Here is a 22,542-nt window from a genome sequence, read left to right as displayed (position 1 = left end):
GAGTCGTCATTCAAAAAACCTTGAAAAATATTGAGCGAATTACGGTGCAATATTTTTTTAAAACTATATTTAATATCATTATTATTACCCAAATTAAATTTTTCTATATTTTAAGGTTCTCATGTCTCCTATAAAGAAATATTGTCTGCAGCGAGTCTTTTTTAAGGTAAATATGCACACCTTAGTTGGAGAATTGGGTAAAATCAGATACAGTAATGTATTCTTAAAAAACCTGTCTCGTCGTTAATTTCTATACTTTTGTGTTGAGTTTAATTTTCTGATAAATTTTAAAGAAATTTCGATTTAACCTCTAAAATTGTTCCCTGAAAGTTTAATGAAATCATCGAGATGAATTTATCCATCAATAGTCACATGATAGAAAAATGGCGGCCTTGACATGTAAACAAACGATGTACTTCAAACACGTTTTGAACTGTGCGATTAAAAATAAAAGGATACTACACTTCAATCCAACTCGTCACCGATCAAAAAGTGCAGGTTCATCATCCTACGATGCCATAGTAGTGGGGGCAGGTATAACACCTTGTATAAGACAGAGACTGTAGAGTTTCAGATATTCAGAGAGAGAGAGAGAGAGAGAGAGAGAGAGAGAGAGAGAGAGAGAATAAAAAAATTAACGTCTGAGTACAGATTAAACTTTGTGTTTTCAGGTCACAATGGACTGGTATCCGTATGTATAAATTCAATACCAAATTCTAAATTCTTCTTGAAATGTTACTGTCCATTAAATCTATTTACTTTTTACTAATCGAATGATATACTTGTATGGCAGTGATCATAAAATTTCTCTTTGAAGGCTGCATATTTAGCAAAAAGTGGTTTAAGAGTGTGTGTGTTAGAGAGACGCCATGTTATTGGAGGAGCAGCCGTGACGGAGGAGATCGTACCAGGTCAATATATACATTGAGTTGACTCAATTTTAATTTCAAAATAATCTGATTTTGAGAAGCATCAAAGTACAAATCCTTCTGTGACCCAGCACTGCATGAACATTTTGTTTCAAATTTTCATATTATTTTCATATTCATATTAAACTTTGTTTACAGGTTTCAAATTTTCCAGAGCATCATATGTTCTAAGTTTACTCAGGCCAAAGATAGTTGAGGATTTGGAATTAAAGGTAATTGTAGAAACATTGACTGAGAGTTTTGAGATCTTATTGTAACCTTTTGTAGAAAAAAGGGCTGAAAGTTGCATGATCAAGACTTTAAATTTTTGCACCAGCTGTAAAGCTGAGTTCTTACTGTTCAGATTTACACTCAAAGAAATAGATATGGACTAAAAGTAAAGATCTTACTGTGGAGAAATATTTAGCAAATATTTACATCATATTGCTGAAAATTTTGCTTAAAAGTTTGATCTTTTGTACTGTTAGAAATATGGGCTAACCCAATTATGTTGTTGTAATATGGACTAAATTGTATAGATTCGTTGAGAAAAATGGCTTAAAGTTTAAATCATCAATTGCATAAATTATAAAGGTTATATATCTTGTAATTTGTAGAAATATGGACTGAAGGTTTACCTGCGGAACCCTAGCTCCTATACCCCTCTACTGGGACGGACAGGGAGGGGCTCCTCCCTCACCCTGGGGCCAGACCAGGCTGAAACACACAGACAGATAGCGCAATTCTCCGAGAAAGATGCAAAAGTAAGTCACCATCTAACATAACTAATATATCTATCATCATGGTAGTTTTTGATTTATTTGAAAACTATGCTCACTATGTTTTAAACAGACTATGGTACATGTATATACTGGTTGTCAATCTTTACAAGGCAGTGTATACTTTCAGAGATTCTTTGAATACGAGGCGCTACTGGACGACATTGTTACAGCTGTTGACCCCCTCCTGGATTCTCCTCCACCCCACCTCCCTAGTCTGACCAGTTCAAACATCAGGGAGAAACTGAAAACTTTACCCGCCATCAAAACCCTGCTGAAATCTTGTTAGAATCTGTTTGATATATAAATTTCATATACAGATAACAAAATCTCTGAAGATGAAATTGATTTAACTTAAATCTCTTATGTCACTCAAAAGAAAAAATTGTTTAAGAATTTGACAGTCTAAAAATTGTTTATTAATAAAAACATGTCATTGTTTCCTCTTAGACTGCCAGGAACTGATTTTTGTGTCACATATAACTGTTGATTGGTTCAGCCACCAGGAACCGTATCTCTGTGATAACTGCGAGTGTTTTTGTTGTAGTACGCACACTGGGTACAGACTCTGATGCTTTCTATGAGTTTATGACAGCACCAACAACAAAGGTACAGCACTGCTCCCTCCACACAAAATTCTATGTCATAGCAATATGTTCTGACTTTGGAATGTTGGATATATATAGAAATTCATATGTTTATAAATAAAGACATTGTCATCTAAGATGTTATTATAGACATGCAAATCTTAAATCAAAACGCGTTGAATCTTTTTGTATTTCATGCTACAGACACTGTAAACCAACTTTTATTCGCGACAACATTATTTCATGATTTACTGGACACAAACTAGTTCGCGATGACTAATTTTCGCGAGTAAGCCTTAAAAAGACATGTGTTGTTATAACAGCCATACGACAAGGGATGGTTTTGCGATGAGAAATATTCGCGACGACGATTCTCTTGCGGAGCTCGCAAAAATTTCTTGCTCGTGAATAAAAGTAGGTTTACAGTAAAATGCATCTTCCAAAGTCAAGGGTTTCTGATCCCTTCAGAAACCCTTGACTTGAGACAATGGATAAAATGGTTTGAACATATTTCAGATTCTGAACAAATGGTTTGAGTCTGAGCCCTTGAAGGCGACACTGGCCACTGATGCTGTAATAGGCGCCATGATGTCCCCAGAGTCACCGGGAAGTGGGTCAGAAACTTTGACATAGAATTGATATAGAAAGCTTTAAAATAGTGCATTAATTACTCAATGGCAATGAAAGCAAAAACTGATTCTAAATTTCTAACCATTAACGGTAATTGACATTATATGAGTGAAAGAATCTTGATAGGATGTAAAACAGAAAACAAGTAATCAATCAGTTATGAATCAAGTGAATTGCAATTGAAGTTCTCAGTACAACTTTTTTTTATGTACAGCTTAAGATGAGTGTTGTTCATGATATCAAAGGTAAAGTTAATTCAAAGTTTTTGTGCATAATTGATTTTTTTTAGCTTTATATTGCTTAGAAATTGTTTGCACGAAGATGATGGTATTGATTTTGTGTGTCTTCTAAGCATTGTGGTTTCATTGGTTTGTGACTTGTGTCAAATTATATTTGTTACATGCACTGTCAGATGAGTATAGTGTGTTAACTAGATTCTGCTTCCGCTAACTACAAATCAAAATCATCCATGCATCTTTGAGACCAATTAGACTGAGTGTATGATTAATCTAGGATGCCTTAAAGTGAAGTACAATTACTGTACGTCTAATTTACTGTTTTATTAAACTTTTGATTCATTGAGGGTAAACCTTGCAGTTATTGATATTAGCAAAGGCAGACTTAATGAGAATTTACAGGTTCATGATCAGAGAAAGAGCTGTATTTGCTCACAACAGTTGTTCATGTTCATGTGATGTTCATGTTCATATGATGTTCATGTTCATGTGATGTTCATGTTCATGTGATGTTCATGTTCATGTGATGTTCATGTTCATGTGATGTTCATATGATGTTCATGTTCATGTGATGTTCATGTTCATGTGATGTTCATGTTCATATGATGTTCATGTGATGTATAGTGGTAGCTGCAGCCCTTGAGCATAGCTCTTCTTTGACTTGAGTTGGATAGGAATAGGGATTCATTGGGTACATGCACATTGAGTGTAAACTAACTGTGTAACTATGAATGGTTAGGCTTCCTGGGAGTATGTTTGTGTACATGTATATGTCCATTGTTTGTATACATTGCAGTAAGGATCCGTATATTCATTTGGATGAGAGTGGTACTGCATGAACATCAACTGTATAATAAATACTAACAATTTGAGAAGAACATTTGACAGGCATAGATCTACATTCTTTATACATGTAGCAGAAATAATTGATATGTCAGTAAAGTTATTATATCTAAATAATATGCAATTAACAAGGAGAATATATCAGTCAGGAATTAATATCTGTTAAAGCAAAACATTGAATCCATTTTATGATGTCTAAATCTCGATCATAAGACTAGTTTTATATCATTTTGATAATCATAACATAATTATAATTAATATTAAAAACATTATTGCTTGTATCTATTTAGAGGAATATTAGAAATACTTAGAATCAGCCAATGAATTGGAATACACAAAATCAAAATGTATAAAGATGAAAAAGCATTTGTGATCAGAATCCCCATGCCATTTGCCCTAATATGACTTGTTCAAATAATCAAGGAAACATTTGATTGTTATTTGATAGATATGTCCTTCTTCACCATGTGATGGGATGTCTGGAGGGAAAGAAGGGAGCCTGGGGGTATGTGGAGGGAGGGATGGGGGCGGTGTCCCAGGCCATCGCTAACTGTGCAATGGACCATGGAGCGGACATCTTTACCAGTCAGGTATGTACATGTATGTCTCAGAGAGAGAGAGAGAGAGAGAGAGAGAGAGAGAGAGAGAGAGAGAGAGAGAGAGAGAGAATGGGGCATTTTCTCAGCCTATATGTAAATGTCATGGAACATGGAATAGAAATTTGCATTGAAAGGTAATAATTAATTATTGGACTTATTGTTGATGTAGGGTTGCTGAAGATTTGGCCAGGTTTATATAATTATGTGCAATTTACAAATAAGTCTTACAAGGATTGAGAGATTGGATGGAGCTATATATAGTCACTGTAAGGACATTACTTGCTCCTGAGTTCATTAGTCTAACCCTTGTGTATATTACATAATCATACTTTGTGAGTATTTATATTTATAAAATGCTGAACTGAAACAATCACTATAAAGAAGTGACTGTCAATCATTGGCTGAAATGCATGGCCTTGGATTCTATGAGTAGACTGTCTCATGTCCACTCAGATTCAATGTATCTACAGGCCTTTAAAGTGCCTGACCAAGCGGACCCAACAAATTATTATATACTGAGTTGCTAATTAAACCTTCAAGCATTATCGTAAAGGTTGAATTTTTAAGCAAAAATTATATTTTTTTGCAGCCTGTTAAAGAAATTCTGATTGAGAATGATGCTGTGAAGGGTGTTTTATTAGAAGATGGCAAGGAAATCTGGGCCAAAGCTGTGATATCTAGTGCTACTCCCAAGGTCACCTTTCTAGATCTTATTCAGGAGGTATAAAGTTATCGCTGTTGATAAGTCTTATATGTTACTGAATAATGTAAATTTTGTTTTTAATTGATTAAAGTAACAATAAATGGAGTGGATTAAAAAGTATTTAATGATTGGTTAAAACTTTGACCTACATCAATTCTGTACATAAATATAAACTTATTAAAGAGTTATCTTTCTTGATGGACCCTGTTCTGACTAAAGCTACATGAATTTGAAGCGAACAGTATTTATACTGGACTCTCAATATTATTCTGGTTTAAATTCACTTTAATCTGTAGAACAAGCTTCCAAATGACTTGGTGGAGAGTGTGCGGGCTATTGATTTTACCTCCCCCGTAACAAAAATTAATGGTAAGTTACCATAGTTACTGTAGAGTCCTCATTAAGCCTGAGGAGTTTATATCCACCAAAAATCTCTTTATTAAACTTATAGTTGTGAACTTTACAAATTTTAACAAAATTTCAGTGCTCACGATTTTATATTCTTGCGATTTTGATACAAAATGGCAGAATTGCGGAATTATGTACTAACGAAACAAGAAATCTACAGTTCTGTCTTGTCTTATTGTCATAATATTTTGACAGTTGTTTTGTTTGAGCTATTCATGACACACTGTCTTGTCATTGTCATATCCACTGTCAATTTATCCGACAGTTGCTCTGAGCAGACTTCCAGACTTTACAGCAGATCCCAACGTGTCAAAGAACGAGCCCATGCCACATCACCAGTGTACGATTCACCTCAACTGTGAAAATACGAGACTCATTCATGATGCCTTCCTTGATGCTCAGTCAGGAACTTACTCCAAAAAGTAGGTCAGGCCTTTATTCCTAAAAGTAGGTCAGGCTTTCACTCCTAAAAGTAGGTCTCACACTTGCTCCTTAATGTAGGCAGCTTGTTCTAAAATATTAAGTCAGGCACAAAAAGGGAATTCTTAATTATCAGATATAATTGAAACTTTGTCAGTTGTAATGGATTAGCTTGATTAATTTTAATATCTGTAGTGTATTCTAGATACAGATTGTTGGTACCTGCTGTTTATAATTACATTGCCGTTTCTTTTTTTAACTTTGTCTCCCCTTTGTTTGAAATGATGGTATGGTTAAATTATAATTATTAAATATATAATTATATCAGATCTATGCCAAGGCCTTGATCAAGTAGATTTTGATCCTAGTTCTGGAGTACAAACACCAATAACGTCAAAGTTGGACAAATAGATTTTAAATGAATTGGTCCCATTCACTGTTTCAGGCCGATGATAGAGATGGTGATCCCGTCCAGTAAGGACCCCACCTTGGCTCCCCAGGGGGCCCATGTCTGTCTGATGTTTACCCAGTACACCCCGTACCGCCTCAACGGACGAGACTGGACAGAGCAGGACAAAAACAACTACGCCGACATAGGTAAGTGTTGACTGGTGCTTGTATTTAACCCGACTGCTGCCTGTAAAATGGTTTTGCACCATGATAAGATATTAAACGCCACAGCAAAATTTTGTTGCACAAAGAAAAAAACCAGTGTACCGTACTTCATTAAGATCCACCACTATGATCTGCTGGTAGATGCTTACCCAAGAATTTTATTGATATCTAAAAATGAAGTTCACACACTTTAGTCTTCTGTAAAATTTGAAATAATTGAAGAACCGTGGAGTGATTTTCTGTCATTTCTTACCTCAGAAAGTGTTGTTATAATACTGAATAACTCTCTCCAGCAATGAAGTGTCAACATTTTATTTTGTTGTGTTAAGTGTTTGATACTGTGACTATGCCTGCCCTTCTCTTAAGTATTCCATTCTGATTCTATTCCATACTCAGTAGTTGACACTGTGGTCATGTATATCTATCTTCTGAGTGTTTCGTCATTAAAATTCTATTCTTTTAATATATTAATTTTAGTATTTGACATTGTGGATATTCCCTCCCCCTCCTTCTGTGCATTTCGTTATTCTAAAACACTTCATTTCGTTGTATGAATTCTACATTTGACATTGTGGATAATTTTACCCCTCCTGAGAGTTTCATCATTAAGCTTTTTGTTCCGTTGTATTCAGTATTTGACACTGTGGAGCAGTACGCTCCAGGATTCAAGGAGAGCGTCGTCGGGCGGGACATCCTGACCCCTCCAGACCTGGAGAGAGTGTTCGGCTTGACAGGCGGGGTAATTGTGACCTAATACTGTTGACTGTGACCTAATTATGGCTGCATGATGAACACATTTACATTTTAAAACCTTAAGAAACGCTCTAATTTCTAAATTTTATGTATGGAATCACAGTGTTTTGTGGTTGAGGATGATGATCAAATATTATAGGTTTTATATTTATTACTGACAGATAATTGACTAATTGCATGATGTCCCTTAAACAATTACCGGTACAATAAAGTTTAATTTCAATGATTCAAGTTTTTAAAACTGATTTAATATTTTAGACTTTATATTAACCAGTATACATGTTTAGAGCTAATTACACCGATTGCTGGATTGTAGAACATTTTCCATGGTGCCATATCATTGGACCAGCTGTTCATGTGTCGACCCACAAGTCAGCTAAGTAACTACAGGGGCCCCATACAGGGACTGTATCGAGGAGGAAGTGGAGCCCACCCAGGTAATAAATTTGGGGGTGGGGGGGGGGGGTGGAGGTTTCTTAAACAATTTCAGTCACATGTAGGGTGTATTGTATGAAAGGAGATTAAACAATCAAATTGGTCAGTATTGATGTGAATACCTTTTTGTGCCTTGTAAGGTGTAAATGACCAAACAGAGATTCTCACAGCTTATGTGACCATGACCCTTTGAAGTGACCTTGTATTTGGTCAGTGTTGTTTATAGATATATAGTCATGTATATAGTTATACATGAACTTGACCTTTTGAAGTGACCTTGTGTTTGGTCGTTGTTTATAGTTTACATGACCTTGACCTTTGAAGTGACCTTGTTTTTGACAGGTGGTGGAGTGTTGGGGTCCCCTGGGAGACTGGCTGCAGAGACACTGTTATCAGACTTCAAGAAACTCTGACCATCCAAATAGGAACAATCTAAAGCATGTGACTATACCATCACCTACCATCTTATTTTGGTATAAAGGCCATGTTTTTCCTTATTAAGCAGAAAAAATGATGCACACAATTTTTATTTATTTCATGCATGTAATCAGAGAAATTCCTCAGATTGTGCCAAAACTTTATATTATTGTAAAATATTTCGGCTGTGTGAACCCAGCCTTAAGGACAGAAAGCACCCAAGGATACCTTTAACAGTAATTTTTGCGAAGATTTTGCTTTGTTTGCGATCTCTTTTCTCAAATTATTAAATATGCAAATATTTTATCCAGTCCTGTTTTATTTTCTATTAGAAACTTTTGCAATCGCTAAAACTGACTGACGCATATAAAAATTGCTACACATTTTTACCATTTTCGAAAATTTTGTGGACACACGAAAAAACTGGGATATAAGGTAATTGTTTTGCCAATCTGTTTTTCCTTGTTGGCTACATTATGCAGTGCATGGCTAGATAATGCTGACAATAATTCTTTGTGGTTGTATAATTTTGTACATCAGATAATTTAATTTGAATTTTTGTTGTACATTAAACACGTGACAATCATCAATTTTTGTTAGTTTGTTATTTTTTAACTCTTTGCTTACTTAGGATTTTGCAAAAGCATTTAGTTCATTGATTAAAAATCAATACCGGTAATAATATTTAATAACACAAATATATACACACACACACACGGAAATTCACTATATTGGAGCTCCACCTCCGCTCCGGCCGCGGCTTGAACTCACGACCTCTGGAACCCACTCTCCTAGCAGTGAGCAGCCATGGCTCTAACCACTAGTCCATCTACGCAAGACAAATCCAAATTTTTATACTCAAATATTTGAATTTTTCTTTACTCAATAATAATTTATGCCCAAAACTATCAAAATTATTTTTAACTTTTAGGGAAACTTGTGGGCAATTTGTTAACCATACTCCTTAATGTCAAATGAATCAATTTAAAAATAAACTCTTTTTCTTTTTTTTAATTCAGAAATCAAGAAAGAAAATAATATATCACAAACGATAGGTTTATTTCAGTACATCTCTCTAGTTTATTGTCATTAAACACCAACAATTTATTAACTTTCCAGCCTCAACACTTTCCTGTCCTTGAATCCATAATCTGCAAAGTCACTGGATTTTTGATACCCCACTTCCTAAAAAAACAATAAATATATAATATAGTTCAGTACATGTTCATTGAACGACAATCTTAGAGTTTTTTTTGTTTTTTTTTCTTTGAGTTTTCTGCAAAGCAAAATTGTTTTATTTTAGGCATAGGTATACACAATTGTCACATGATTAAGGGGGATGTGGGGCCATCTTGTACATTTGAGAATACAAATGAAAATATTTCTTGAGACGAATTGTTTCTGGCCAAAACTTACTAAGACTGTTGTCAAAAGATACAAAGCCAATAAAAATGACGTTTAATATGTTGTTTTGTATGCAAATTATGTATACAAGAGCAGAAGATGCCCACACATCCCCTTTAATAGGCCATTTGTAGAACTGAACATGCATATCTTTTTCATAGATTAAGAAGCTACCACAGTCCCGGGGGAGAATGTTTCAAACATGATTTCCTTTAAATTTTTTTCTAGTGAAAGGTCAACATATGAGCAAACTATGTGCCAAATATAAAGTAAATTGACCCGAAAGTTTATCTGTTTAGCGAGCTCAAATTGTATGTTCGTATCATCCCATTGGCAACCATTTTACAGAAAAACTTGAATATAACGAACACAAATATAACAAATTTAAATCTATAATGATTTATTATTCATGCCCCTGCAAAGTTCTTAGATAAACCTACAGAAAATTGCAGTATATAACGAACACGGTTGCAACGAATTTACGGCTATAGCGAAGTTCTTTTCAGACTCCCGCTGGCACAATTTTAATAACTTATTTAACCATTTACATAACGGAATTTTTCATTAAAAATTTAACTGAAGGTGCATGACCCATAAAGCTGCATATACAAATACTAAAATTCATATCTTATACATATTTTTTACATTTTTTGTAAATTACAATAATATTGATTTTATAACTCACAATAGTTCAAAGTATTGTCAGCTTAATATTTTTTAATAATTCATTTAAAGATACATTTTAAACGTATAACGAATTACGGCTATAACAAAGATTTTTCTATGGTCCCTTGAATTTGCTGTATATAGGATTATATAGGAAAAAGGGAGTTATCATTTTCAATTTCATATATAGACAAGAGGCCCATAGGCCTTACCGGTCACCTGAGTATCATACCCCATACACAAACTTTTCAAAACTTCCAGGACTTCCTGGTTAACAAAATTATGAAGTCAGTTTTGGGGTGAATACATTGTAAGGTATTGCATTACATTATTAAATCATGTCGTACTGACTGTGTCTAGGAATTTGAAATTTGTGCTTCCAAGTCACGACGAAACAAAATGCATACTAAACACTTTTGTTCATGTTCATTAAACAAATTGTCTAGAATAATGACTCAGCAATAAGCATGCAAGGCCACACAAGTTAATCCTTAGATCCTCAGGTCAAAAACTGTTTAACTCTTTTCCCCTTAGAGGTTTCTATCCTTTAACCCTTAATGACGCGTTTTGACGACCCTGGCCATATCCTTAATGACGACTTTTGACGCACCCTATATACAGCTCTTAATTTGACCCCTCAACACCTGTTGTTTATTATAAACATTGACCGGTATACACCTGGCCATGTATACGGATGGTTGTTCACTCGTTCTAAATAAAGATATCACGTGATTTACCTGTGTATGGTGGCGTGATGCATTACTACAATAAACAAAGATGGCGGACTACGATGCGGACATCGCACATGTTTTCACTTTTTGTTTATAATCAAGTTAAGAGGCAGAATTTTCTAGATTTATTGGTAGCGAGATTAAAAGATGAAAGCCAGATGTCAAATTCATGCAAAATTTTGTGGAAAAATCTTTGTAGTTACAGAAAACGGAACACAAGGTGTGCATTACCTGCAACCCCTAAATACACGAACATACCGGTAAATTTGTATTTTTTTAAAAAGTCAACACTTATTTAGTTAACATGCTAGATTTATCAAATCCTCTTACACCATTTATCATATTTATTGAAAAAAAAAAACGTAAATATAAGTCTGAAAACGATAGACATGAATTGAAAAGTCAGCCACAGGTACATTTAATTTTTTACTATCAAAAAACGAATTCCATGATGATAATGGAATCTTTCTATAAAAATTTTAAAAAAATTATTTGCAATACATACATTTTTCAATATGTTTATCAAGTATCTGTTGTGAAATTATTCTTAATAAAACTTTAATGTAGAACACTCAGTTTAATTTTCATATACCTGTTATCACCTGTATTGCATTATTAGTGACTTAAAAAAATTTTTTTTCAATGAATATTAAAAATTTAATTTATTACAAATCCATTGATATATAATTTTCTATGTGTTTGATTTGCTAAGACCTGTAATAAATCTATTAAAAAACACACACCAGCTGTTTTCAGTTTATCTGAAAACAGTCTAAGGGTAGCCCAGGGTAGAGTGTTAAGGATATGGCCTATGCGTCAAAAGGTGGCATTAAGGGGTAAAGAGTTAATACATGTACAATCTGGTATTTTTCTTGCAAAATTTGATAAAGGATAATTAATTTCAATTACTTGAATCTTTTCCCTTTTTAAACTAGCAAAAATATAAAAAAAGCTGTTTTAACAAGGGTATGAACTATCAGTAGTTTAATGTGTCAAACTCAGATGGAGACAGCTCATGGTCATCACCAACTATTCACAAATTGTTAAGAAGTTTTTTGGAAAATAATTTTTAGAAACGATTAACCTACCTCTAAGCCCATGGCGCCATCACCAAGAAAGTAAAATCCTCCTTTCCTTTTCTCCCAACTCTGTAACAGAACAGATCAGATGTGCACACGAATTCATCATTTCCAATTAATATAGCAAGCTGGTTAGTATCTATGCACTATTCATAATTTTTTTAGGGGGTTTGTTAATACATGTCTAGGATATTTACTATTATTTTAGTTGGTTTTTAATGTTGCGGGTATGTTAAGGCTTCCCGACTGATTTTACAGCGATGAGTAGAAAGTCACTTGTCTGTACTTCATACGATATGACGTCATAATTAACTTTGACGTCACGATCTGCATTTCTGTCGATAGTTCTCGGGGAATGCATCCTAACGTTAAAAGTGAATTATGTCAAACCAGTAATAAAACCGCATGTTTCCTTTTCATAGATACATCCGTTAATGCTAGACGTACAGAATTCATTCATATTAAAGACCAGTATCAAATTATCGACAGTTTTGAGGCTTCATTTTAAGTAAAAATCTATTTATAAACTAGTGGTTTGGAGACTCTCCCTGCTATGTATAAACAACTGAATGAAGAAATTTTAATGCTTGTAAAAACCAGCTTGGCGCAGGTGAAAGATTAACAAAATTTTAGAATATTTTACATAAAATTGGTAGAAAATATAAATACCAATGTAATTCGTGCTTGGGAAACCTACGGATTTACCCCAATTTTTGGGAAATCACTTTTGATTAGCAAAAATTTGCATTATTTTGATATTTTGTGGAATGTTTCAACAATATCTTTCATAAACGAAATACATGTATCTATTTCAAGCCCAAGCAAGAACTTTAAAGTATATAACATAACAAAGGATTTTTCTTAAAAATATTTATGATTTAATGTCATTAATCACCTGCGTCAAGCGATTTAAATAGATCATTATAACCGGTAGATACATTATATTAGGATTTACCCGCCATGTGATTACAAAGTACATATGACATCACAAAAATGCATTAAACATAGTTGTCAATAAATATAACATAGATTTTAAGAAATACTCCTGGTCAAAGTATTTTTGCGATGTTTCAAATAATATCGTTTTCCAGCCGTATTTTAGCCCCGGGATGCCTTAACATTGCTGCAGTGCCAATATTTGCAATTCTTTATATATCAATAAAGTTTATGATAATCATAACTATATGACAGCATTAAAAAAACCAAATGGCTCCAAATCTATAGTACAATCAAAAAGCACAAAATTATTCCAACAAAAAATTAAAGATTTTGAAGAATTTTACAATAAATAAAAAAGTAATTTACTCGGAATCCTCCATTACCTTGCTGTGGTATTTGAGCCAGTAGGTTACTGCCACTCCGAGCACGTATAGTCTAATCAGCCTGGTAGTCAATACTCGCAGGTTGGAGGCATAAAAGGGACTCTAAAACAAACAGAAATAAAAGTACAATGTACTAGAAACTCACATGTTATAGGCCAAAGAAGCTCCTTATAGACAAGAAATGCAATGTATATGTAGAAAAAAAAAATGACTGCCTCTTAATTTGAGGGCATGGCACTGCGCGCACCCTGGTTTGCTTCATCCTCACAATGTCAGGGGTCCTGAGTCCACTTGTGGTCCCCGTGGACTCAGGACCCCTGACATTGTAAGGATGGGTTTGCTTTAGATTTAACACTAGCCTCAAGTGTACAATTTGTCGTAACTTTACCATTAATTATGATAGTTCATATCTTCCTTACTAGTAATTTTAGTATAATTATGATATAGTTTCTCTCATTTTATAAAAAAATTTTAAGTGTAGGGAAGGGGTTTCTCGTAAGTGAATAGTAACTGTTACAAATGCATTTAATAATAAATCATTATTAATAAAAAGCCCCTTCTTTAGGAATTCTTATAAAATATTCTAAAATTCTATTCATACACAAATTCTTAGGACTTTCTGTGAAAAGGGCTAGTAAAGGACTTCTCTTTTCTGTATCAAGATGCCCTCAGCGAGTCGCAGCACAATTTCTTCAATTATTCGGCAAATCGCTACTCATAAAACCTCAGGGTTCAAACAATGTACATTCAATAGTATGGAAAAATCCCAAGATTTCTCATTTAAATTGCTCCCTTTTACTTATTTTTGTTTAAAATTGCCAAAAAGTGACTGGATCGCTAGCGTAGGACAGACTATAATTCACATATAAATGAATCAACACACAAGTGCATGCACATTTTTACATTTATAATATTTTTAAATATTTGTTTGTGTTTTTATTGTGTTCAATGCACTCATCTAACTCAACTTTATTATGAGGATTGATATTGAGAATAACACAAATGTAAATCAATCTGCTACTGTAAGAGTGATACTTATTGCGTAACTTATTTTCACTAGTTATGCGGTAAGCTTAAAACCACATAAAATACCCCGTGACAGCAGGACATGTGGCAAAAACTCAAATCTTAAGAGTGGAAAATCGCGCATTGGTATATTTAATACCCATGCTTACTGTTAGATCATAGAAAACGCATAGGCTACTTACCCCCCAACATACATGTATACAACCATTTTTACAGAAACTTAGATTACATGGCAAAAAACTGACATTCTCAATAAAACAGCATACAACTTGTCCAACGTTACTTTCTTCGAGTAGAAAGTGTAAGTGGTTCAGTAATAATTACACATAGAGTCACACAAACATGGTAACGTTTTAACTTGTTAAAACCCCGTGTTGCGAGTGTGAAGGGTAAACTAACAAGTGACAGTGGCTGAGCCAGATCACCTACCATCACGTTAGTTAGCGCTCCTTCCAGCATATTCCCTGGAGCTTTAACCAGTCGTCTTATAGCATTTTTGGGCTTGATCTTGTCCATCAGGCTTTTATGCGTTCTCGGTTCATCTTTTGCGAGATCTTGGTCTTTCATCCACTTTGCTCGCCTTGCTCGATCCTCATCGGACATTCGTGTCGCGACTCTGTCTCGCTCGAACGGAAAGGGTTCGATGTTAAATGCCGTGAAGTAACTACCATTATTTCTCACAAAGCGTTCAAATTCACTGTGAGGATATACATCCGGTCGAAATTTTAGAGGAACAAATTTCCCTGCGGAGGGAGGGTTAATACTACCCTCTTTACAATATCTCGTCTCCGATAACCTTGCCATTTTGTCCGGCAGGATGTTACGAGTGTACTAATAACGGTAAAAACCAGACAAGACAAAGAAATTAGTTCCGATTTTTCGTTCGTTTATTGTTCTTGCGTAAAAAAAAAAAATACAACAATTGAGCTAATATAATTGTAGGTATATTTTAAATAATTCAAATGTACAATTACAAAATTGTACATTTATGAATATGTAACTAAATTTTAATTAATCAATAACATACAAAACTATGTGTCAATAAATATTGACCAGTAATAATGTAACGTTATGTATTATTTTATCACTATTATGTATGCAATGAATAAAGAAAAAAATTAATCAAATAATAAAATGAAACAATTAAATAAAAAAATCATTAATAACTAAATCTTTTGATCCGCCACTGGTACTCTCAGTACACCTGAGTAATATTTAAGCTTTGTTTATTTCTTAAAGGACTATGTGCGGTATGGTCAACTATCTGCCCCCGATTTCAACCAATTTTTAAATAGTATCGTATAAAAATAAAATCTTCACAAATCATTGTATAGAGGATGCCTATAACTTTAATAATGATTTCAGTCATCCTTGCTCATTCGCTGTGTATCTATGACGTCACCTAAATGGCCCAATTCCCGCAAATTTGCAAACAAATGAAAATATTCTCATTTTTGCTCTATATTTTGCATTCGGAAGTATAGAGCGCAGGTCTGCTCAAGTGCGATTTTAACATATACTTTTCTTCAGATAGTTATACACATTATACTAAAATATGGTACTTGAGCAAGCCTGCGCTCGATGTTTCCCAGTCGAAAAACCATCGGAAAACACCCATATTTTGCTACAAAACATCAATTTATCAAAATAATGCAATATTCATGACGTCATTTCTACATTATGACGTCACTGTGGTGATAACCTTTTACACCTTTATTTCCAATATGATTTTAACTATCTTTCACCTTATTTTAAAGCTCTTTCTAAAACTTCGATTTTGGGGGGCAAAAATTGCATAAAACCGCACTTAGTCCTTTGATTGGTTTTAAAAAACTTTTGCCTCCAAAACTTTGACCTAATACAAAGACATTTATTCAGCTACTGCCATTCCAGGCTGACGTGAAGTTTTTTGACTTAGCTTTCAACATATAAATATTTCTGTTAGACAACTGAGCTGAATGTAAGTGCTCACTTTTTTCTTCTAATTAACAAGTTGTAAATTAATCATCTCATCATTTATTCTTAGTTATCAAACTAAATTCAATGTGAAAGATATTAGAGTGAATGTGTTTTTATTGCAGTCATAATTTCATTTAAGGAAGGAGTCTTTTCTGGTTTCCGACTTGTCAAATGTAAATTTGATTAATTGTTCATTAAATCAAGATGAAAGGAAATTAAAATAGTAAATTTTTCTTTCTTTTTTACTATTATACAACTTGGAAAAGAAATAGTAATCAATATTTAGAATCTAACAAGGACTTTATTTTTGGCGGAATACTGGCGTAGGAAAATATCACATATTTGCAATTCAGAATTGATGTAGATTAATGAGTCTGTTTTAGCATTTTTACAACAATAACATTAAAGTTGGATTTTTTAACTAATGTGAACTAATGATATGATACTTGAGTTTCAGAATTTGCTTTTAAAATAGGATTTGCCGATCAAATTACATTTTATAAGCTTTTCAAAGCGCCCATTCTTCTTTATAAAAAGTCTTCATAATACGTAATAATTAGAAATATTTTTATATTGGAACCATAAAAATATAATTAAAATATCTTCAAAATTAGAGGAAATGCGGGCTAAGCCATATCAATTTAAGTTTCAATATTTATTCCAATTTAGTAGTATAAGTTGATAGACATTCTGATATTCTATCATTTCATTGAAGAATAGAATCTTCATATATTAAACAGATGTCTACATAACTGCAAAGAACTACATGTATTTTTATCATCATTACGTTGAGGAAAAAGGTAGTGACCTTGACCTGGCCTTTATGTAAAAACAAGGAGGTCAAATTTGATTAAACTAATGGAAACACTTGGTTATATGATCTGTTTTATTGTGTCAAAATTTCATGAATTTCTTATTATAAGAAGTATGTTTGAAAACGAGAAGACTCCTTCCTTGATTAAGACTGAGTGCTCCGAAAGCTTACATAGGCTCTGTAAACAAGTACTAATTATTTGTCATAAATGTATTCTTAATCAATTTTATACTTTTTACAAGAATATATAATTGAATATTTACATGATCAATAATGATCACGATGATAAATCTGAATATGTGTATATATTTATGTCATCATGTAAAGATTAAGTGTTTTATACATAATTTTAAAAAAATGCTGTGACAAGGGGAAAAGCTCTGTCATATTTATAGCATTTTAATATCATGTATATTTTATGACCCGTGAAATCAATTATAAATGCTATGTGAATGAATCATATGAAATTGAATGATATTTTTGTATATTTACAGGGCGATTAATTGTAAAATTATAAATAAATCACACAACAACGAACCCGCAGGTGTCCATTATTCAATATATACTTCAAAGGACCCCTGTTACACTAAAAGCACGTGTTTACATATAACATGATAGATGCCAAAAGTTCAAGTTCATAATTAATAAGTGCCAAATAAAAACTCTTATTAAAATAATTTATAAAATAATGAAATAATATATTTTACATACTGTACTGCGCTTTGTTGTGCTGTGTTGTGTAGTGCTGTGTTACGTTGTATTTTACGTGCTGTGTTGTATAGTGCTGTGTTACGCTGTATTTTACGTGTTGTGTTGTAGTGCTCTGTGACGCTGTATTTTACGTTTTTTATTTTACTGTAATGCACTATGTTGTGCTGTGTTGCGTGTTGTGTTATATAATGATCTGTGACGCTGTATTTTGCGTGTTGTGTTGTATTGTACTGCGCAATGTTGGGCTGTGTTGTATAGTGCTGTGTTATGTTGTATTTTACGTGCTGTGTTGTATAGTGCTCTGTGACGCTGTATTTTACGTGTTGTGTTGTACTGTACTGTGCTATGTTGTGCTGTGTTTTGTTACGCTGTACCGGTCAATTGTGAAGAGCTATGTTAATATACTGTGTTGTACAATTGATGTTGTAACCATCTGTACTGTGTTGTTCTGCACAGTGTTGTGCTGTACTGTGTTGCAGTGTGCTGTGTATACTGTATTGTGTTGAACTGTAGTACAAAACTGTGTTGCGCTGTGTCAAGTTGTACGGTATTTTATACGTTTAGTGCTATAATGTACTGTGTCGCTATTTGTTGTACTATATAGTTTGCTGTGCTGTGCTGTAGTGTGTAGTTTTGTGTTGTACATGTACTGCACTGTATTGTTCTGTGTTGCGCTGTGTTGTACATGTCATGCACTGTGTTGTGTTGAATTGCGATATGTTGTACTGAGCTGTATCGTACTGTACTGTGTTTATCTGTGTTAAACTGTTCTGTGTTATATTTTGGTGTGCTTTGTTGTGCTGTGTTAACGTTGTATAGCATTTATCTGTGCTGTACTGTACTATGTTGTACTGCAGCGTGTTGTAAACATCTTGGTGGTTTAAATGCGTGATAATCCCGTCATCAGGTGGATTATCCTTCCTTCCGACTGGGGTGATCAGCTCCCAGCCGGGGACCATCCAGCTATCCGCTTGTGTACCGATCTTACATGCACAATTGTCCCTCACTGTTCTCCCAACTACCCCTCTCTTCTTCTCCACAACCATAGCGATGCCATTTCTACCTCTCGGCTTTGTAGCCCTATGAGCTGTCTTCTCTCCAACCCAATAACTCTAATGACTCTCAGGGCTCACCTCTAGAATTGTCCAACAAAGCCCGGCACGCCAACCTCCACTTGGAAACACCATGCCCTCTACCCTCTCTCCTGACAATCTGCAACAAGCTCCTAATATTTCCCCATTTTCCGCTCATCTGCGTCTTCCATTCTCTCCCCCCGAGGAACTGTCAGCTCCGCTATAATTACCTGCCTCTTGACGAAGACCAGATCACTACGTCAGGTTGCTTGTTGGTGGATGCTAACCTCCGTTGGGAATTGCAATCTGGTCTTCAGATCAGCTCGCTTTTGCCAGTCCCCTGCCGTGCCAAAAAGTCCTAGCTCTACCCTCCCAAGTGCCGCCACTCTTCTTCCTTTCTCCTGCTCAAAGTTAATAAACTTAAGTCACTTGTCCTTTGGTGGTGGTCTCTTTCTGGAGAGATTCTGAAAGTAACGAAAATATCGGCCATGCCGCCATGTATGCCGGCCTTCAGACAGTGCTTCGGGACATGCATGCATGATGACAATATATGCTCCGCTGGTTTTCCACAGAGCTTGCAATTTGGGTCATCAGATAAACCCCATACTGCCATATTTGTTGAGCTTGGTAGCACGTCATATACCGATCTGAGGAGAGACTGCAATCTGTTTGGCTCCATCGATCATATTTCATTCCAGGTAATTTTCCGCTGCCTTGCTGCTTCCCAATTCACCCAGCTCCTTAAATTGTTTCTTTATGCCTACTGCTTTTACCATTCTTGAGTTTTCCTCCATCACCCGGACTTCCTTTTGCACTAGCTTTTTTTGCACCTGTTTGTCTGCTGTGTCATATCTGGTGGATGTTACTGTTCCCAGTCTTAGTCTCCCGACTGCTACATTTCCCATTTTAGCTCACCTGAGCCAAAGGCTCAAGTGAGCTTTTCTGATCACAATTTGTCCGTCGTCGTTGGCGTCGTTGTCGTCGTTGTCGTCGTTGTCGTCGTCGTTGTTGTAAACTTTTCACATTTTCATCTTCTTCTCAAGAACCACTGAGCAGATTTCAACCAAATTTGGCACAAAGCACCACTAGGTAAAGGGGATTCAAGTTCTTTTTAAAGACTATTTGGCCAGAAAAGCTTAAACTTGTGTAGAGGCATCCTCGGGTAGTGTATATTAAAGTTTGCAAAATCACAGTCCCTAGTGGTAGAGCGCAGCCGTGATGGCGGTTTGAATTTTAACATAGGAATATATAGAGAAAATCTTTATATAATATTCTGGGAAATTTTCGGTCCAAAACTCAGTACTTAGTGTGAAAGCACAGGTTATGCAGATTTAAGTGTGATGAAACCATGATTCCCTAGAGAAAAGAGGGGCCACGAAATGGGAGGGGGGGGGGTTACATAGGAATAGAAAAAAATCTTCTTACAGGTACAACAAAAGGGGCTTGGTATTTACCAAAAAAAGGTGTATAAAAATTGGCAGATTTTTCATTTTTTTTAGCAAGATCTACTGTACTTAGTTGTCAAGATATTTTGATACTGGAATGCTAAATTTGATCAGAATTAAGGCAATTGTTGCTAAGGTGAGCGATGTGGCCCCTGGGCCTCTTGTTGATTTTGTGATGAAAATATGCATACCCGATCATGCATATACTACAATTTTATAGTAAACATTTTTCTTTTAAGCATAACGTTTTTTACTAGTGGGATTCTTGGAATCCCTATATTGGTATTGGTATAACACATTGGTATATGAAGAAAGGATATTGACTTGTATTACACCAAGGAATGTGATTTTTTCTGAGCTTATGTTACATGTACATTAAAGGTATTTCTAAATTTAACTAGATTTAAGATTTAAAATTTACAAGCTGACATGATACCTTGGCAAGTATGATATGTGCAATATAATTAGATAACGTACGTATAAGTTTGTGTAAAAAATCAAGGCGCTATTATGAGGCAAAAATGTTTACCCTATCGAGCCTAGTATATGTATCAGAAATCTTCTTAACCTAATCTCTCGGCAAATCAAATAATTGCCATGCAAGAGATTTTTAAAAAACTTCTTAACAGTTTTATGTTGATGCAAATATTTAATTTTCTGACGTGTCATTACGTGGCATATTTTAGTTATCGAAAAAAACCCAATGCCAGTCCAAAAATTGATAGGGGATTAGTTTAAGAACAGAAAGAGTACGGTTGGGCTAATTGTGCTGTAACACCACATGTTAGTAAAAAGTGTGATGTGTTTTGCGAAATGTGATGGAACCCTGCATAATAGTGGAGTGTGTGACTTCGGTCTAGCTGGATTTCTGCACTAAAGTATCAATTTTGTGAACAGTATTGCATCGGACTGTCCGCACGTAATCAAGTTGTTGTATCGGAACTCAGAGGCTCGATTAACATTGGATTACCATGTATCGTTTTTTAAAACGTGTTAATTTTTTAAATACGTTTTTATTCAGCTTTTACTTGGGCGAACATAGCAAATTACGATTTACTCTGAATTCATTATATCAATTTTAAGAACATTTACATTACAAATAAAAAAAAAAAAGGTATGTTCGAGAATGTTGGTAGTATTTCAGTAGAAAGTCGATATGTATCCCATCGGGTAAACCACTACTTCACAGTTAAAACTAAACGCTTACACTTTAATGGTGAAACTTGTATTGGAACACCATGGTGCCCCCATATGTAATCTTAACAGCTTTCGAGTATTTTCAGTACTTTGATTCTCGTTTTCTTGGAATAAAGCCGTACAATTTGATAATTTCATAGGCGTCTGAACCGGTAGAAGGGGGGGGGGGGGGCTTAGCCTCCCACTTTTTTTGCAAAGTTAGACCTAACCATTTAGCACAAAGCATCATAGAGGCCCCCCCCCCCCTTTTTCTCGCAGCAGACATAATTGTTCCTTGTTCCTAATTTTACCTTGGAAATGATTGAAATATTGAGAAGCTGGAGGCATAGGTATACTTACACCCCCCCCCCCTCACGGATTATGAATTTCATGATTTTGGGAATTAGGGGTTTTTTTCCTTGTCAATATTTCTGAGGATTACTAGTAGTCTAGCCCCCCCCCCCCCCCCGCCCGCCCGCCCCCTTCCTTTGAATTTGCTTCCGACGCCACTGAATTTAGTCACAACAGAGTAACAGAACATTGTAAGATATTCCTCAATAAAGGTGAGAACTGTACAGCGAAATAATTTGAACTGTTGAGAGGTCTACGACTTATATATATATAGGGTTGTAGAGGATGCAGCAAGGCACGATAAATATGGCTTGTAATTCCTTTTATGAGTAGTGTTCAGGTTAAAGTACTAGCCATACGTTAAATGGATTTTAAATTTGATTTTCGAAATTTAGTTAAATACCCAAAAATTTCCTTAGGTACTTAATAAAGTTCAAAACAACGTTTGCTTT

At 34.8% G+C, this 22,542-nt stretch overlaps 3 protein-coding genes across 4 annotated transcripts in view; 1 reads left to right on the top strand and 2 right to left on the bottom strand.

The window, feature by feature from the left end:
* Nucleotides 1-22,542, bottom strand: part of LOC105339282 (limbin) — a 502,381-nt gene that overhangs the window by 41,640 nt on the left and 438,199 nt on the right. The gene's annotated exons all lie outside the window — the stretch shown is intronic.
* LOC105339286 (pyridine nucleotide-disulfide oxidoreductase domain-containing protein 2) lies at nucleotides 281-8,923 on the top strand. Of its 2 annotated transcripts, XM_011444756.4 has the most exons (16): nucleotides 304-534; nucleotides 672-691; nucleotides 818-911; nucleotides 1,068-1,141; nucleotides 1,526-1,672; nucleotides 1,818-1,971; nucleotides 2,235-2,296; nucleotides 2,791-2,888; nucleotides 4,432-4,573; nucleotides 5,172-5,303; nucleotides 5,582-5,654; nucleotides 5,959-6,115; nucleotides 6,559-6,710; nucleotides 7,361-7,467; nucleotides 7,798-7,918; nucleotides 8,259-8,923. In XM_011444756.4, exons 1-16 carry the CDS (start codon nucleotides 384-386, stop codon nucleotides 8,327-8,329), a joined length of 1,755 nt encoding a protein of 584 aa, XP_011443058.3. In that variant the 5' UTR covers nucleotides 304-383; the 3' UTR covers nucleotides 8,330-8,923. The 2 variants fall into 2 exon arrangements, 1 of the variants encoding a protein (XP_011443058.3); XR_002200780.3 differs by lacking the exon at nucleotides 7,361-7,467 and having other exon boundaries at nucleotides 281-534.
* On the bottom strand, nucleotides 9,330-15,402 carry LOC105340993 (uncharacterized). The gene is made up of 4 exons (XM_034474961.2): nucleotides 14,991-15,402; nucleotides 13,536-13,637; nucleotides 12,223-12,282; nucleotides 9,330-9,518 (listed from the first exon to the last, which is right to left on the bottom strand). Exons 1-4 carry the CDS (start codon nucleotides 15,363-15,365, stop codon nucleotides 9,441-9,443), a joined length of 615 nt encoding a protein of 204 aa, XP_034330852.1. The 5' UTR covers nucleotides 15,366-15,402; the 3' UTR covers nucleotides 9,330-9,440.

Source organism: Magallana gigas, chromosome 8 (assembly GCF_963853765.1).
Source record: "Magallana gigas chromosome 8, xbMagGiga1.1, whole genome shotgun sequence".
Taxonomy (NCBI): domain Eukaryota; kingdom Metazoa; phylum Mollusca; class Bivalvia; order Ostreida; family Ostreidae; genus Magallana; species Magallana gigas.
This window is presented reverse-complemented; position numbering and strand designations above follow the sequence as displayed.

Coding starts and splice junctions, on each gene's coding strand:
- LOC105339286 (XM_011444756.4), top strand. CDS start 384: ATGGCGGCCTTGACATGTAAACAAACGATGTACTTCAAACACGTTTTG. Junction 692..817: donor GTCACAATGGACTGGTATCC/GTATGTATAAAT, acceptor TTCTCTTTGAAG/GCTGCATATTTAGCAAAAAG. Junction 2,297..2,790: donor TGACAGCACCAACAACAAAG/GTACAGCACTGC, acceptor AACATATTTCAG/ATTCTGAACAAATGGTTTGA.
- LOC105340993 (XM_034474961.2), bottom strand. CDS start 15,365: ATGGCAAGGTTATCGGAGACGAGATATTGTAAAGAGGGTAGTATTAAC. Junction 12,283..13,535: donor GGCTCAAATACCACAGCAAG/GTAATGGAGGAT, acceptor GTTCTGTTACAG/AGTTGGGAGAAAAGGAAAGG. Junction 9,519..12,222: donor ATGGCGCCATGGGCTTAGAG/GTAGGTTAATCG, acceptor TTGTTTTTTTAG/GAAGTGGGGTATCAAAAATC.